At 36.8% G+C, this 19,240-nt stretch overlaps 1 protein-coding gene across 1 annotated transcript; it reads right to left on the bottom strand.

The window, feature by feature from the left end:
- Positions 1 to 5,117: 5,117 nt before the first annotated feature.
- On the bottom strand, positions 5,118 to 5,535 carry LOC120228692 (40S ribosomal protein S15a-like). Its single transcript, XM_039227239.1, has one exon. It carries the CDS (start codon positions 5,533 to 5,535, stop codon positions 5,194 to 5,196), a length of 342 nt encoding a protein of 113 aa, XP_039083170.1. The 3' UTR covers positions 5,118 to 5,193.
- Positions 5,536 to 19,240: the final 13,705 nt, after the last annotated feature.

Here is a 19,240-nt window from a genome sequence, read left to right as displayed (position 1 = left end):
TATTTATGGTATTCCACAGGTAAATTGTTGTTATTGTTAAGCTTTTATCATGTGTTTTAACTTGTGATTTGCTATGTATGTTTGTGTTTATTTATATGAGTGTGTGGTATAATATATAAGGATATGTTTACAGGAATAATATTAAAATATTTAATAAGTTTGTTATGGAAGACAGACACATGAAAGAAATGTCATTAAGGTCCACCAGTGTGTGTTTTTCTGCGAGAGTGTGTGTTTAATAATACACACTGGTTTTTGCCTGTCTGATGTCCATCCCTGTCATGTGGAGCATTGGCTCCTCCCCACATTTTTCCATTGACACAGCTTCCCATTTACAGGCCATGTGAATTGATGGGCTTGCCCTCACCCTAGATTCCAGAGGTACACAGATGATTCAAGCACCCTGGCAGAGTAGTTTCTCTTTCTGGCTGCACTAACTTGTTAAGAAATGGGCATATTATGAGCCAGGTAAATGTGACTATATTCTAGGGCTTTGCTGGTGCCAAAAGGAAGACGGAGTTTTGTAATTCTACTAGGATTTGTGAGATAGTAATCTGGAGGGGGTATCTGGAGCTGCTCATGGCTGCCGTGTCTCATTAAGCAAAAATCAAGAAAGGAAATATCAACAAAGCAAAAAGCAGAGTCAGGAGGAGAGATTGAGACACAGAGACAGAAACAGAGACAGAGATGTCTGAAGACAATATTTGAGCCTCTTGACCTAAGCATTCCTGAAGTCTCCACCAGAAGCTTCAGTTCTGTGAGCCATGCATTCCTCATCCTTATGCAGCCAGTTTATGCTGGACCGGGAAACACATGATAAAAATGAAATATGTTTGCAGAGGTCATTCTGTCTAGCTCTTTACTTCCCTTTGCGTGCACCTTTCAGATTTAACTCAGATGTTATTAACCTTGAGTTAGCCGAATGCTCCCTCCACTGTGTGGCAATAACCACATCACATTGTTATTTGTTAACACCCTTATTTTCTCTGCTTTGTTTTGAGCTCTGTGAGGTCAGGAGTCTTGTTTCTCTCCCTTGTGTCCTCAGAACCTATCAGAAGCAGTCAGCTACTATTTGATGATTGAACAAATATAAGGCAATGAATTTATAGCCTTCTTAAAGTCAAACATGAGGGGGGTGCCTGCATGGCTCAGTCCACTGTGTGACTGACTCTTGATTTCGCTCAGGTCATGATCGCAAGGGCATGGGATTGGGCTCCGTGCTGAGCCTGGAGCCTACTTAAGATATTCTTTCCCTCTTTGCCTGCCCCTCTCCCTCGGATCATGCTCTTTCTCTCTGTAAATAAATAAATAAATAAATAAATAAATAAATAAATAAATAATAAAGTCAGACAAGATGTTCCCTTGCTCTCTAGAAAGAAAGACAAAAAGACAGTCAGACATGATGTTCCCTTGAAGTCTTCACATCTCTGTGCCAATATATTTTAAATGTAAGTTTATTCTTACTTTTTATTTAACCTATTTCCCATACATTTCTCCCTCAGCTGCCTGCCTTTGTCAATCTCTGAATGTGTTTATTTAGTCATTCACCAATGTTTTAAATGTCTCTTCTGGGCTAACAACTGCACTAGACACAAAGAATACAATGTCAAACAAAAGCCCTGTTCTCGAGGATCTTACAGTCAGGGGTGGGAGGCTAAGAACAATTACGGTAAAGTGTGATTTGTTAGAACCTCATCAAGAAAGGATCCACAGCAGGAGGGGTAGCTGACCTGCTATCAAGAGGTCACTGGAGGCCTGCTGAATGAAATGACTTTGAGCTAAGTGTTGAGGTGTGAGTAGCTATTAACCTGTTCAGGAAGGATCAGGGAGTGTCCCAGGCAGACTGACCAGTTTTCCCACAGAGTGATGACGATATTGAGAAGCACTTACCTGAGCTTCATGGAGTTTCTCTTCCAGAAACAAGAGCAGGTTTTAGAGACATGATTTCAGTTATTACCTATGTGACCTATTCCTCTTCCCATCCTCTTACCTTATAAAATTTCTCAAGTTGTAATTAAGATACTTTACTTCACTTTATCATTGTGTTTCTATGATAAAATTAACCAAGAAGAGTTTAATTTGGGCTCTGAAAAGGGTCTTCTATAAGACAAAGCCTCCTGAAAATGATAACAAAAATAGCTACTATTTATAGAGAATTACTATGTTTAATCACTGTGGTAAGTGCTTCCCTTGTGATTTAGGCATTATTATCCCCATTTTATGGATGACTAAATTGAGCCTCAAGACTGACCCAAATGTCATCCAGCTACTAAGAAGAAATTTGGGGTCTAACTGCAGATTCTAAACCATGGTACCACCCTAACCCTCTCCCATATCAAACAGTTTTCCCTCTAACATTTGGCTCTGAGATAATACAAGTATTTATGGGGAGGACTATTTGGGAAGAGGGAAATGGAAAGTGAGGTGATTTTAATCATGGTCCAAAGGACAGAAGCCTTGGGCAATTGCTGTACTAGGGCCAGGGTTCATCAGAAGTAAGCAGTCAAGGGAAGTGATTGTGTGAAGAATAAAGAACACATGTGGCCAGAAAGGAAGGAAAGGAGATTAGGGAATAAGCAATTGTCAAGTCAAACTGATTCCATCTATTTCAACACTGCATTCAGGAGTTAGACCTATTGGTTTGAATTACAAATGCATGATATTTCCAACATCCATCATCTAATCCAGACATTTCTATTCCCATAGTAGACTATTAGGGTATAATCATTTCACAGGATGTGTAGTACTTCTCTAGTCAAGAATCAGATTATTCTGATTAGTCTTTGTGAAAACAGAACAACACGTTGATAGAAAGCACAATTTAGATAACTATCTTCCTAACTATAGACTTTTGTATCATCAATGGCCTGATAGTTTGACCTAGCTGACGCCATGTGTTATAAGTAGACAATAGTAAATCCATTTCTCATTTTCACAACTTCATGATAAGTTTGCTAGAGTGGGAGAATCAAAAGATATAGTAAAGTTAAGGAATTAAAAATAAAGAAAAGGTGTTGACACAGCTTGATGAATATCAGATTTTTCTACATATTATATGCTGCTATTTGTAAAACTACAAAATATAAACAAACTGGATATTTCAAGAGCACAAAACTATCTGCTTTGTTGTGTAGAACACAGAGTATACTGCTGGGTGGTACTAACTTCAGAGAAATAAAAATGGGGACCACAGAGGGCAAGAAATGTCACTGTTGTGGGGATGGATTCTGGTGGTGGAATGTTCTCTGATTTTAGGGGCAATGATTTTGGATGTTCTCTTTCAATCTTGAGTCAAGCCAACTATAATTTTAAGTTAAAAATGTTTCATATATTGATTAGGGAAAAACTAGGTACTCTTCCAAAGAAACCAATATGAATAAAGTTCATTTATCGCTCATTCCAGCCATTTTGCACTTTTGGTCCCACCATCTTCTGTAAGACCAAGGTCATCATGATCATCTGTATTAGGCCAGAGGCAGAGGTGAGAGGGTAGGGAAGTCTCACCCACTGAAAGTGACACACAGGCATCTCTCTCTCCTCTCCTGCAAATGGCCCTGCTAGTGGAGCTCGGGAATGTAAATTCCACTCACCAATTCTGGATAGTGCAGAAGTGGCACACAATTTGGTGAATGGAGTAGTTGGTATTTTCCCCTGGCTTTCCCCATCATCTCACTCACCGTTCCTTTTCTTCCCGGAACAACTCTCTATTAATAGTGAAATCTCTATTAATTTCCCAAACTTAGTAAAGGTTTTCAAAACCAAAATTTCTAATAGATTTATGAGATCAATTGGTGATCCATAGATGAATGTAGAGACATTCAAAAAGTTTACTATGTGTAAATAATCTAGTTAATTCAAACACATAAGCCTTTTCCACCTCTTTGGTATTACCTCAATTCTCCTTTTTCAATTTGATAGTAAGGCAAACTTAACTTTAAGTATTCCTAGTAAGAATGTATCTTTCCTAGATCCCTGAAAAGAAGACCTCCTTTTTAGTATTCACTTGCTAGCTCTACGTTTATAAGATAGGGACATGTCTTTGTAGCATGTAACTCCTCCCTTGAATAGTCACATGTAGTGTTAAACTGACCATAGAAAATGTTTCCTAAAGGAAATTAGCAGCAGGGTCAAATGCTATCCTTGCTTATATTGGCTGTCTGGTTCCAGATGCAATGCTGCTTCTAGCCCATCAGAAGGTGGACCAGAGTTAAGACTTCACTTTCAGATGGGACAGAAGACAAGGACTGTGCTCAAATAATGCCTTTGTGACCAATATGACAATCTTTATTTTATGACCCTCATTGTCCATGATGTATGAACAAGGTTTTTCCAGACACTATAACCACAAAGAAAACATCTAGTTTCTTAACATGCCTTTTCTAGTCAACTGATCCTCCACTCTAAAGTCAGAGGAAACCAATTTGCCAGAAGAACCATACCTGATTTTCAGTGTCATCCCCAAAGCCAAACATTTCTAGGTTCATAAAATATTCTTTTACCTTAGAGGGTTTGTGCTAGAAGTTATCTCACAGAAACATTTTAAGGAATTTTAATAAATGTTCTGTATGTCTCTTAGGGGAGGCATTAAAGATGAGGTTTCCCCTATTCCTCCATTAGGATAATTAGCAGGACACTTGATTGGCCCATCTCCTTTCTAAGTTTTCCTATAGGACATAGGTTGACATCATCAACTCTTCTAGTTTTTATTTTTTAAAATAGATCAAATAGTCCTGGTCCCCAAAATTTCTGATAGAACTGATGTTCAGGATAAACACAGGAGGAGTTCTTATATGTAAACCTTTGGAAGAAGAAAAGACTATTTTGTCTATATTTAATGCTCCAATCTCACTAAAATCAAGTATATTGTAAAATTCATCAAAATGTGTTTCTTGAGACATATACAGATGTTTTTAAAATCTATTTTAAGGTTTGTATTTATTTATGTATTTATGTGTTTATTAGCTCATTGAAGTATAAATTGTGAAATGTGTGAAATGATTTCCACAATCAAGTGAACACATCCATCACTTCACAGTTACTTTTTTTTATGTGTGAGAATACTTAAGATCTACTCTCTTAGCAAATTTTAAGTTACAATACAGTATTATTTTTTTTTCCAGTGAGGCATTTTATTTGTATGAACATATTACATCCCTAGAAAAAGAATCCCAGGATTTTCCCTCCTGTGTGTTTTCATCTTGCTTCTTCACGGTCCATGATACCAGCTGAGGTTGTCAGTACAATGAAACCAAACTGGCGGGAGTGGAGCAGATTATTCTGCCATTTATCTAGATCTTTGGGTTGTACATCAAACCTGGGGCTGATCACTCCACACTTGTTTAACCTGCCTGTGAGATTCACAATTATCCCAGCTCTGCGATCATCGATGATTTCAAATTCGCCAATGTAACCATGCTTCATCATCACAGTCAGAAATGGGACGATGAGTTTGGAGCATGGCCTGATAAGAACCTGGCATTTGCCTCTCTTTTCAGCATTGTTAATGCTCTTGAGTGCGTCTGCCAGGACATTCATGCGCACGATTGTAGGGGCATAGAAAGATGGCGGAAAGAGTACAGTATTATTAACCATAGTCACCACACTGTACTTTAGATCCTTAGACCTTATTCATCTTCTAACTGAAAGTGATCCCTTTCACCAACCTGTCCGTCTCTCCTCCAGTTTCCTAGCCCCTGGCAACTACATTCTCCTCTGTTTTTATGAGTTCAGATTTTTTTTTTTCTTAATTTCACCATGTAAGTGGTACCATACAGTATCTGTCTTCTCTGTCTCTCTGGCTTATTTCACTTAGCATAATGCCCTTCAGTTTTGTCCATCTTGTTGCAAGTGGAAAGATTTCCTTCTTTTTAATGGATGAATACTGTTCCATTGTGTATACACACCACCCCTTTGTTATCCATTCATCCACTGAGAGACACTTAGGTTGTTCCCGTATCTTGGTTACTCTGAATAATGCTGCATTGAACAGAGGAGTGCAAGATAGTTCTTCAAGATATTGATTTCTCAATCAATTATTAAATAATTAAATGTTTTTGTTTAGTGAAATTTATTTTGGACCTACAAAGGTAAATGTTAACCTGACTAGAAAATATATAAGAAAATCCAGTTTTCTTATGGTCAAATCATCATATCTAAAGAATAAACAAGAGGTCTTTTCCATTTGCTTGAAGGAAGAGGTAATCAGCTTTGGCATTTACCAGTATACAAAAAATTTCAATCTTTTACATTTGTTCTCACTGAAGATTAAACATTATTTCTATGATTCTCTTCCCCTTACCCAGATTTACTGTCATTCATGTAGAAGTCTCCTGTTTTAAGGATGTGGGAGATAAGTTTTAGGTCCACTCTGACAGAATTATCTCAATTTCAGATTTAGTCCTACTGAATTATTAAGTTGTCTTGAGAATAAAGCTGAACTTGAATTTTATTTGTTAAGAATCTGGTTCTAAGACTATAAGGTTAGCCTTTCCAATGCAATATTGAATCATTTGATATGGCTCTTTGCTCCTCAATAAAGATAGTGTGATGAGAGTCCTTGCAGCAAGATTAGACATTTCCAGCATTGCCCCTGTTACAGGAAGTGTAGAAGAAATCTTCAGAGGAAAGATAATGGAGGGAAAGGAAAAGGAGGCATGACAAGCGATGCTATCAAAATTGCAAATAAACAAGAATGGGCAATTAGCAGAGCCAGAGTCAGCTGTCTGAACATAAAAGAAACCCAACTGCTCTTAAAACAGGTAGAAAAGTGTCATTTTACCCTGGGAGAAAGTGCCCTTCGATCAAGTAAGAACCACAAAGCTTACTGGGCTACTTTTGAAATCTAAACCTGTTCCTGTTCTCCCCTAGATTCTAGGATTAGTTCTTCTTCTGTGAGCTTCTATTTGATGCATAACTTTACAGTACAATTTGGTGGTTTGGCTAGAACCTGGCTGAAACATGTATCAAATGTTTGGTGGCTTCTACTTGCCATGGTTCAGCAGTTTTCATTTGTAAATAGGTATTAATCTTGTTGAAATATTTACTTTATTGTGGTGAATTGCAATATTTCTCTATTCTGCCAATGAGATTCTGTGGTAAGATTAGCTCTATGTTTTTAATGAAAATGATTCTAGAAGTTTACTTTATGGGTGCTGTCTTATCATATTCATTCACATGGAATATAGATAAATATAAGTACCATCAACAATGAGAAAACCTCAAAAAATCATAGTTCATGATAGATACATAACCCAAAGTTTGGGTGTGTTAAAACAAAAAGCTTTTGTGGTTGTTGTTTTTTTTTGATATTTTAATGTTTACTTATTTTTGAGAGAGAGAGAGATGGAGATAGAGACAGAGTGCTAGTTGGGGAGGGACAGGGAGAGCGAGACACACAGAATCTGAAAGAGGCTCCAGGCTCTGAGCTGTCAGCACAGAGCCCCATTCAGGGCCTGAACCCACAAACCATGAGATCATGACCTGAGCTGCAGTCAGTTTCCTAACCAACTGAGCCACCCAGGCACCCCAAAATAAAAAGCTTTTAAAGGTAAAAGTTCTTAGCTTCTAACTTTTCTATTTTTAAAAAATTATTCCCAGAGACTAAATGTAATGGAAGCTATTTTCCCCTCTCATTCATCTATTTCTTTCTTAATCTCCAAAATTTCCCATCAACTTTGTAATAACGATCATCTACACCAGTGATTCCTGAACTTTGGGATTTTACATAAATGCTTTTTAACTAAATAAAAACTGGACACCAACAATAAGATTGGCAATCCTTTTTTCCAAATTCACATGTAACAAAAATAACTGTAACTCTTGTCATCATTTTCTCATAGAACAAAAGACACTTTTACACCAAAAATAAATCAATATTATTTTTATGAAAAGCTTGCCACATTATCCTTACTTTTCACTTTCTGTTATCCTTTCAGAGGTTAGTACAAACACATGTACTGATCTACCAGAATCTCTCTTTTCTAGTATATGATCACAAAATATTATTACTTTGTTAATTTCATTCATGCTGTTTTGTAATTAACGTACTTTGCATTATATTCAAAATGTTCCTGTATGTTTAAGGACATTCCTTTGAGCAACATCAGTCTCTTACACTCCAATGTATGTATAAACAGAGAAGTAGTTTCAATTGAATGAATAAACTGCACAAATATAGTGGAGTATCTCCAAATCCTCTCTACAGAAAAGAATATTTCTCTTCTATTTCTTCAAAAGAGAAATTATTATAATTATGCAGTGCTGTACATAGTTATTAATTTGCTCATGAATAAGTGAACTTATACATGAATAAATGGATAAGTATACCTTGCTAAGGGGGCAGTCCTCTGTTTAAATTAGCTTTTCTCACTTAGGAGAGCTGGACACCCTCATTGAAGGTAGGTCAAGATGGTGGGGGTGGAGGGAGCATTCCTTAGAAATACTTTGAAGGGCCATTTGAATGATAGAATCTTACCATCAACCCCATAGAGAAGCCATAGAAGGATCCTTCTTCACAAGTATAGAGTATAGATTTTAGTTTTAGGAACCATAGGAGCAGTAAAATCCAAACTTTTAAGATAGTGACCTACTATTAAATAAACAAAGCTTTCTATCCCATACTTTCACTTCCTCTCAGTACCAATTGGCATATTTTTTCCCCTTGCTTTGTGTCTTTTCTCAATTTAGGCTTTTTCATTGTTTCTGCTTCCTGAAATCCTATCTTATAATACAACATAATAATAAGGATCATGGATTATAAAGTGATATAAATCTGAATTTGAATGTAAGCTTTGCAAATGGTTAACTATTCGAACATAGGTAATAATTCAGTTTTATGAACTATAAAATAAAATGAAAATAGTAACTAATTTAATGAAATAATACTAGTAAAATAGCTGCTCTACTGGAAATGGTTAGTACTGCTGACTGACTATACCTAAGGACTATCATGGTCCTGACTTGACTCACAGCATTATTTGGAAGCTTTGGCTCCCATGCTAACACCATTATTATTTCTGTATTACCTAATTTAAGTTTCCAAGAAAGTTATCTATTGACTTAATAACAAATCTATCTTCCATGGCAGGACAATTTATCGGTATATGGCTAGCCTAGAGATTGGCTGTGTTGGCTCAGTTATCCAGTCTTGTCCTAATGGCTGTGGGAGGGAGGTAGAGGCACAAATGCAATATCTAATGCAAAATATAGTCTCATAAATTTCCCACTTTAGTAGTAACCTCAGACAGGGCTGTCTCACTTAGAAAGATCTGTGAGTATAACAGATTTTAATTAGCATGGTGAGTTTATTCACCAAGAAAAAACCCAGAAGATACTCTATGATTACATATTTGTATAATATTTGGGTTTGAAAGATCCAGGTATCTCCATGGTATTTTTATGATATATAAATATGGCCTGCTAAAACTAAGAAATGTAAACCAACCAAAGTGAACCAAATATACATGTAGTTAAAGGGTTGTGAACCTGTAGACATGTTTAGCCCAGGTTCATTCTGACATATGGGCATACAACTTGGTTAGTTTATTCTTACAAACCCATGATAATGTCCTGCTTTGAAAGACAGAGATACAGAAACAGTATAATTACTGATGGAAAACTAGTGCAGATAAAATAAGAATAACCTAAGCTTCAATTCAAACCTCAAACCATAAGCCCAACCCAAGACTTTTTTTAGGTTCATATAGGTTTAGATAACTTTGGACTTTGGAAAACATCATTTTCTCAAAGTGACACTTCTTACTTTGTACGCTTAAGAATAAGCAGAGTAAATATAGAATATACAGGCAACTCCTGTTCAGAGTGTGGGTTCCTGGCTGAGCTGTTGCAATTGCTTGCCAGCTGATGAGCTAGAACAAAGAGAGAATGCAAAGGATGCAGGTAATCCAATTTAACACTCATTATTGACTTCCTTGAAGAGCCTGAAACACTATCAAATGACATGAAGTTTAATCTTAAAAAAAAAAAAACACCAAAAAACTATAATTATATAATATCTAATCTACAAGGGCAGATGTAGATTGAAATTCCCCATATGTACACATCTACACCTTACTTATTTTTGTTTCTTACTTTCTGACAAATTTCAGTGGATTTATATGACAATAGGATTTTCTTTCTAATCCTCTTTTGTAGCTTTTTTCTATTTTCTTCCTTTATCTCCCTCTCTTCTATTCCTTCCCTCTCCTTCCTTTTTCTTTTCTTCCTATGTATTAAGTAAGGGCTGAATGCATAATATTCTGATACAAGAGTTACAGGAGTATTATAAGAGTCCTTTGTTCCCAGCAAGTTTATCACCAGGTACCTATTCTTCCCCTAAATGGAGGGACTGCAGTAGACAACAAAAGAAACTGTATCTTTCTAATTGATCTTAGAATGAAATTTCCTTATACCTTTCCTTTTCCATTCATTAGAAGTATCTACCTAAGCATACTTCCTGATGAGACTGGATTGAAGATTCAGCTGTCTAGCCCTCTCCTTCCTTTAAGAAGCATTTTCTTTCCCAACACTCCATGTGGTTCTGATGAGAATTGCTACCTAGACCTGGTGTTGATAGGTCCAGACACAGGCCCAACCAGAGGTTGGGTCAAGTTTTTCAAATGAACCTAAAGGAAAAAAGGCAGCCCTTCCCCAGTGGTCACATTCCCAGTAATATGGAGAGACCCAGTCTGAGAATGAAATCAACTACCCAGAGAAAGGGGAAGATGAGTCATCAAAGAGTTCTGGTGCTTTTTGTGCCCATGCTTCTAACTGTGCCTAAGGCAGAGAGTAAATGCCCAACAATACCACGCTTGACAACTGAGAGTTTAAGACATTCATGGGAGAGTGAGCAATAAAGTCATGACCGAGCAAAGAGTGTGCACATTTTTTTTTTTAGCTTGATTAGTTCAGTAGGGTTTCTCTTATTATAATAAAAGTGCCCAGAATAAATGAAAAATTGAGGGACAGATAGTTCAAGAGGGTTCTAGGTATAAGAGAAAAGCTGAGCCTTGTTAAGGTGAAGAGGATTTAATTGTCCTGAGAGGTGTGCCTGTCACAGATTCTCAGAGAAAATATGGTTGATTTTAAGTGACCTAATATCAGAGAGACTTTGGTTCAAATTCCACTTCTGCCTTTCAAGAACAGACTGACACTGGGGCTCCTGGGTGGCTTAGCTGGCTGAACATCCTACTTCAGTGCAGGTCATGATCTCACAGTTCATGAGTTTGAGCCCCACGTCGGGCTTTGGGTTGACAGCTCAGAGCCTAGAGCCTGCTTTGGATTCTGTGTCACCCTCTCTCTCTGCTCCTTCCCCACTCACACTTTGTCTCTCTCTCTCTCATTAAAAACATAAATAAGAATTAAAAAAAGAACAGACTGACATTGAGCAAGTTACTTGGTCTCTGTATTTCTATTTTCTGATTTTTAAAATGAGACAAAAATACTACCCCATGTATGGAGTTGAGGTTTAAAAACGTCACTTGTGTACAGCTCTCAGGAGACTGTGTGGAACATAGTAAATGCTCAATAAATGGTGGTCATTGTTGTTGATTGCTTTTCTGAGAGAACTGTGCAAGAGCAAGCTTCTCCAGTCAGTTTGACTCCTTGTGAAACAGTAAATAGAATATAAGCTTACATGTTCTCCCTCTGGCTGGAGGGAGGAGTAATTGCCAATAAAACCAAACTCCAAAGACAGTGCACAACTAAAACCAACCAATATGAGACAGCAATGGAGTGGTATTAGGAAGACCATGGACCAGAGAGGAAGGGAGATGTTCGAAGCTGAATAATCATACTTTGATGTGCCATCTTCTCTGGTGATAAGAATTGGGGTGAATATGTTAGAGTGAAGTCTTATAAATAAATGTCCTTCATTTTATGTATTGTAATTTATGTAGGAAGACCACCAAGAGTCTGCTTCTTAATTCAACAGATTTTCATTGATCCCCTATTATAGGTCAGGCATTGGTGCTGGGCACCGTGGTGAAAGAATGTGTGATCCTCTGTCCTCACAGGGATTCCAATCAAGTCTGTTTCCTTGGTCCTTCATTATGACTGATACTTATTTCCAAGAAGTTCCCATCCATGACACTTATAACTATTTTATAATTATTTTTCCCCAAAGAATACAATGGATATGCTTTATAAGCAATTGGGTACTGGCTGTATTTGTATCAGCAGAGATGGAATACAACTGAGAAATCATTATTTCCAACGTGAGCTCTTTTGCTCTATGCCTTTCTTCACCAGACTTGGTAACAACCAAGCAAATGGCCTGGTGCTTTTATGATGCTGATTTTGATGTCTACTTTTGCTGTCAACTCTTCCAAACCACCATGTGACACTGCCACTTATTTTCAGTGGTTTCTGGCACCAAGCTTAGAAATAATTAAATAAAAGCATATCAACCTCCAAAATGCTATTCTTATATTCCCCTCCCCAACACAAGCTTTTGGCTATATAGCAGCACAATTTTTTTGTCTTATTCTTATTCTTTTTTTTTTTTAAAGAGACATGTTCACCATATTTCCAGAATAAACTATGAGAGGAAATCTGCACACCCAGAGGGAGACTGGTAGTTTTTACAGTACATTTGAAATGCTCAAAATGTTATTTTGAATTGGTATCAGGGGCCTCCAAATTACTTACAATATAATTAGAATTTATACATGAAAAATTGCTGTGGGGAAAAGAGCCACTATTCTGTGATTTCTATTTTGAAGATAAAAAAATCGACACACCCTAGTTATAGTCATATGACAAATCAGTAGTGTTGTCAAGGAGAGAATCTCGTCAAGATTTCTAGTCAAATGTGCCATCTACTTCATCATAATGAAATTGAAATATATGAATATAATAATGTTGTCAATTCAATGAATCATTTGCTTCATTATCTTCAAGTTCTACCTCCCGTGACCTACGTAGGCTATTAAGCCAAGATTAAATAACGAGTTACCTACTGAACTTTAGAACAATTTATGCATAAAATAGATTCTGCTTTGCCCCAAACTTACTCATGGCCAGCAAGAGCAAGTACAGAGAAAGGTGACTTTACACATGCATAGACATGTCCACACATGGGCAAAAACACATCTACACATGAAAAGGAGAGATAAAGAAGCATGTGGCTAAAAAGAATGGACTTTCAAAGGAATCTACACTGGCTATCATAGTGAAAGTCACCTCCTTTCTCTTTGGAGCATATTCAAATTCTAGAAGAAAAATGGGTTGAGAGAGAGAGAGAGAGAGAAAGAAGAAGTAACATTGAAGAGCCAATTATATTTTAGTACTTGAGCTAGGCTTGTTATATGGATCATCATATTTTAACCTCTCCTATACTTTGTGTTAGCTCTTATATTCAATATGTACATAGGAGTTTACAAAGCTCAAGAAGGCTGAATAGTTGCTAAAATTCACACAGCTAGGGAGTAATAATCCAGAATGCACATCTCAGTTCTAACTGACTTCAAAGCCTACATTTTCCCTTTTATACCATATTGTATAATGATGAGCAATTATTAGGATAAAATTGTAGGGTTCTGTTTTTGTCATTGAATAGACTGGGGTTGACTATCAGCTTACATTATGTCTCTAGTAGTTTATCCACAATATGACATCCAGTAGAAAATTCTTCAAGAATCGTCTAGGGCTTTTTTACTTTTCATCTTTGGTCTTCCCACTGGGGAATAAGATGTGGGGTTCTTTTTTCCATTGATTTTATATTTAAAGTCTACTGTGAAGCTTTCTTTATACTTTTTATTATTTAGTTTATCTTTTTATATATTCTCCACTGAGCTTTCAAAATATAAAATTATAATAATTACTATAGAAATACAGAAATATAAACTAGCTTGATGTTTTAATAAATTTATTGGTATCATGTATTCTTATACTTCTGCTTATTTTGCCTTATTTTTCTTCCCATCAATCAAACATGAATAACTCTTCCTCTATATCCTAGGATGTTTGAATGTATAAACTTGAGATGTCAGTAAAAGTTCTAATAAAAACTAATCATTCTATAGTAAAAACTAATGATTCAGGTAGAATGGGCTAATCAGCTCAAGCTTTACTTAGAGGAATTGAAAAAATATTATAGGCATCATTCAATTACATTTTGCTCACTTTCTCAAATGCTATATAAGCAAATATAGTTTTGTCATTTTGAAATCATCTCATGACTTTTATGCATTTTATTGCAGCAACTGAGTTTACAAAGACAGCACTATAGTACCATTTTGGCATGGTTGGGTCAAGGCCAAATGGGGCACTGGAAAGGGAATAGGCTATGCAGGAATGATGCCTCCTGGCCATTTCAATTAGGTACAAACTGAAATACCCAACATTTTAGCAAAGACACTGCATGAGTAAGGCTGTGTATATATCAAGACTTTCCTTCAAACCCTTGCATTCTTTTCTACCATGTCTAGTGTACACTATGTTCTTCTATAATTATAAATGTATGTTTCCCATCACCACAAAGACTTCTCATTGCTTGAAGGAAATGCAGCTTCAAAGAGCTTAAATTGTGAAGGGCAGGCCCCCTTCTGAGAGCTACCATTGCTTGGGGGCAATTCCTCCTCCAACTCATCCACGGTAATACCCTGGCCAGCTTCACTGGCTGCATCTTACCACATCTCCACTGGCCTGAGGCTTTGGTGGTTTAGCTTTTGAAAAGAGCATCTTTGAATTTTTGATAATGTAAATCTCAATATTGTCTTTTAAAGAGTATTTTTGAAGCATGCTCCTTTACTATCTAAAAGGCAGGAAAGGTTCCAGTCTTTTGTGATTCTAAACTTCGCACACAAAGGATTCTTGAAGAGAACTGGCACTTTGATTAGAGGGTAAACTTCACATGGAGACAGTTTCAGTTTTAAGTTGCTGAGAGTCAAAGTAAAGTGACATGCAACAGAATTAAGGATATAGAAATATAAGTTTAAAATATGACGATTTAAAAAAGCATGTACCATACTTTATGACAGTAGCAGTCTGAGAGGAAAAATATGGTCTATTTTTAACCATCTTTTTAAAAAACTCTAACAATTACACTTTCTGAAAGCCTCTCCAAGACAGCAGCTACTGAGAACGAAATCATGTCAGCCAATAATTATAACAGGTTACACAACTTTGTGCCAGGCATCGTGCTAAGTTCTTTTCCAGATTAATCTTATGTAATACTTCCAACTTATAGTATGACTAGTATTATCCCATTTTACATATGAGAAATATGAGGTATATAAAGATTAAGAAATTTTCCCAGAAACACACACCTGGAATACTATGAAAGTAAGTCTGGAAACTAGATGATGAAATTTCAAAACTTGTGCCTCAAACACTTATGTGACACTAATGAATATGTTTTATTTGGGGATAAATTTTAAGCGACTTTGAAAAGTACCAAACACAAAAGCTTGAATTTCTCCCTGCTGATTCTTGGCGGTACCCAACCTAAAAAATATCCCCATAAGCGTGCTCTCACAGTGACATATCAGAACTAACTTACAATCGTACAGAAAATGAATCTTTCTTAAATGAGAACAATAAAGTAGGTATCATTTAATGAGTGTTCATCATATCCTAAATAGTACGCTAAGTGCTTTACAGAAATTTTCTCCTTTTATTTATTTATATAGTTTATTTATTTTTGAGACAGAGAGAGACAGAGCACGAGTGGGGAAGAGGCAGAGAGAGAGGGAGACACAGACTCTGAAACAGGCTCCAGGCTCTAAGCTGTCAGCACACAGCCCAATGTGGGACTCAAACCCACAAACTGTGAGATCATGACCTGAGCCAAAGTCGGACACTCAACCAACTGAGCCACCCAGGCGCCCCAAGAAATGTTCTCATTTTAAACCACTCACAACTCCATCAATCAGAGATTATTACTTCCATTTTGAGTTTGTGGTGATTTGGGCTTAAGAAAATTGTGTAACTTGCTCAGAGGCACATGGTAAGGGGTGGGGCAAGAAACAGAATTGACTCCTGCGGGTTTGATTCCAAATTCTATGCACTTGAATGTAGCATTAAATTGCCTTCACACAAACATGAAAAGACAAAACATGAAAAGATACATTTACTGAGTATACACAGAGCATCAGATATTCTACTGGGAAGTTTTCATGTATAATTTCGTAAGTATACCTATTTCTTTTATCAGTTTTCATTATATTTGTTTTTCAGATAAACGGTATTCCTCAATCACCTTATTTTTTTTCTTACATAAAGCTTGGAGAAGATAAGAGGTAAGTTCCAAAAACCAGAGAGGGAACTTCCATGCTGGTCTGACTGGTGCCCTTTCTCTCTCATTTCTTACATAAGCTAGTAGAAAGATGTGACCTCTAGAACCTATGCCCATGAGCAACTATTCTAACCATGATACTATGCAAAAAAAAAAAAAAAAAAGAAAGAAAGAAAGAAAAGAAAAGAAAACTTCACAACCTCCTTTGATAATTCATGGAAATTTTCATATATCATACTCCACTGTCAGAAAGGTCATACTGAAACTTTAATGTAAATAATATATACTTCCTTTTTTAAACTTCCAAAAACCACAGCAACTTTCCTTCAATAGTGAGTAGTAGTTGTAATAATAATGGTTTTTTTTATTATCCCTGTACTGTTCAAAATACCATTTTTCACAGCACTGCTGAAAGGCAGTATTATCTCTTCTGCTTCAGTAATGTGCTTGGTACTGAGCTGGTTTTAGCACAAACTGCTTTTATGATCTTATACGATGGCATTGGTTAGGGATGAGAAAGTTTTATTTGCCTCACCACTGAATCTGCAATGTCCAGATAAGTAGAATCATATTTTATGGGATCAAATGTTTCTTAGACACTCATTCTGATATGCTATTACTGATGACTCTGTTCCTCCAAATTCAAGTGCAAGAAATAATGCAAAGTCATGAAGTGTTTTCCCAATGTCCAACTTGCCCACTTGGGGAAGACGAAAGCCATCTTGTGATTTATAGCAAAGGTATCCCTCAAAGTCTCAAAAGTCTTTATCATTTACTAAGAACTAAAATACACCAATAACTATGGTGGCCTAGGTTCTAAAAAGGCAAAGGATTACATGGTAGAGATGGAGATATTAAGAATCAATCAGAAAAGCCAATAAAATCTGGGAAATAAATCACAACGCTGATGGCAGGTGCCTCCCGATCAAATGAAGGGCTAAAGATTCCCAGCTCCCACATGTGGGCGTGTTGTTTGAACCAGCTGTCAATTTCAAATAGAGTATCGAGTCATTTTATCTCAGTGATTCACAAGCAGGTCTGGGCCATACCACTGAGACTTTGATTGTTCAATGCGGAAAATGAGATAATGAACCTCAAAGCAGCCTGAGATCTAGTTTTGGCTTTACTCTAATCCTGGCTTAGATTCTGGTCTTGCCCTTCCTGAAGCGATGAGGCCAGCATTGCTGAGCACTGCCAAGCTCACCTTGGATATGGAGTTGTTTAACTACCATCTGCAGGCTCAAATAGACCCTCTCATCCCACTCACTTCTGGACTTTTTTTTTTTTTTTTTTTTTTTTTTTTTTTTTTTTTTTTTTTTTTTTTTTTTTTTTTTTTTTTTTTTTTTTTTTTACCTGAGGCATGTTAGAATTAAGAAACACCACTTTAACACTAACATACGTAGTCTTTAGTCACTCCTACTGCCAGGTCAACTTTAACCTTGGAACAGAGGCTTTTCCTTTGTTTCTGGGTCTCAGTCTCCACTTTTCATCCAATTCAGGTGATTAGATCTGTGTATTTTTTGTGCTTAACTTTCACATTTAATAATCTTTCCAACTCCCTTCTTGTCCTACCAGAGTTTAAGAATCCAAGAGATTAGGTCTAAGACGGAGGAAGAAGGATATTCTAGGGTGGACAACTGAAGATTTACTCCATGCTTATAAGTTTCTGGAATTGAGAAATTGTAGTGATAATGAGCTAAGGGTATCCTTTGTCAAAGTTGCTTGAAAATAATACCTTCTCCTAGCTATCACTCAATGTGCTTCCCACTGCTATCAGAAGAATGGCAGTGAAGACTAGTGTACCATTTCTCCATATTATATATTATTACATATTATATATACAAATACACACACACACACACACACACACACACACGCACACACACATATATATACATACATACTTGCCTCCCTGAGGCTTAACCAAAAACAGAAGATCCACTGGCTAGATCATGAGTCTTTTTTTTTTTTAATGTTTATTTTTTTTGAGAGAGAGAGAGAGAGAGAGACAGAGTGTGAGCAGAGGAAGGGAAGAGAGAGAGAGGGAGACAGAATCTGAAGCAGGTTCCAGGCTCTGAGCTGTCCGCACAGAGCTGGATGTGTCACGGCTCAAACCCATGAACACAAGATCATGATCTGAACCAAAGTCTGACACTTAACTGGCTGACCCACCCAGGTACCCTAGGAGTCTTTTTTTTTTTTAATTAACATTTTTAAAAATCAGAGTTGTGTAGGCACATTATTTAAAGAGTCCACAAATTCCATCAAGCTTATAAAAACAGCAACCCCTGCCTAAGCCTCCTCACTCCCTGGAGGCAACTATTTTCAGCACCTTGATCTATTTCTTTTGGCATTAACCTCAGATTTCTAAATCACATGCATATACTACTGCTACTTAAGCTTCTTGTTTTAGGTAGTATCTATTCACTTTCTACTATTGAAATTGAGGATTTTGATGTCCTACACCCCCACTTTTTCCATCTTACTCAATGTTTCAGCATTCGATGTTCTCCTTTTCATGAAATGGGTTCTTAACTTGGCTTCCGGGACACTATTCTCTCTTGGCTCTTCCTGCCTCGCTAGCAGTTCCTTCTCAGTCTTGTTGATTCTTTCTTGCCTTCCCAACCTGTTAACAATCACAGTTCAGGCCTAGGAACTTCTCTATACTCACTCACTTCCCCAATAATTTCATCAAGCCCCATGGCACTAATTACCAACGATATGCCTACATCATGATTCTTGTCAGTCTACCAGACAGAAGTTTTACTGCCTCATTTCTTAGGCATTGAATTTTTAAAGTTGCAATACACTAATTCTAGTAGAGTCTATGGAAAAGGCAATGATATTTTCTTAATGCTGTTTTTGATTCAAAAGAAGTTGCCATTCTTACCTGCTGACATAGGAATAAATCTGTAGAAACAAAGTCAAGAAAACTTATGTGCAATTTCCATTAACAGAATCCCTGTTGCAGGGAAGAGAGAAACAAAGCCAAGAAGAGCCATCAAT

This window comes from Hyaena hyaena, unplaced genomic scaffold (assembly GCF_003009895.1).
Source record: "Hyaena hyaena isolate Hyena2069 unplaced genomic scaffold, ASM300989v1 scaffold_26, whole genome shotgun sequence".
Lineage (NCBI taxonomy): Eukaryota > Metazoa > Chordata > Mammalia > Carnivora > Hyaenidae > Hyaena > Hyaena hyaena.
This window is presented reverse-complemented; position numbering and strand designations above follow the sequence as displayed.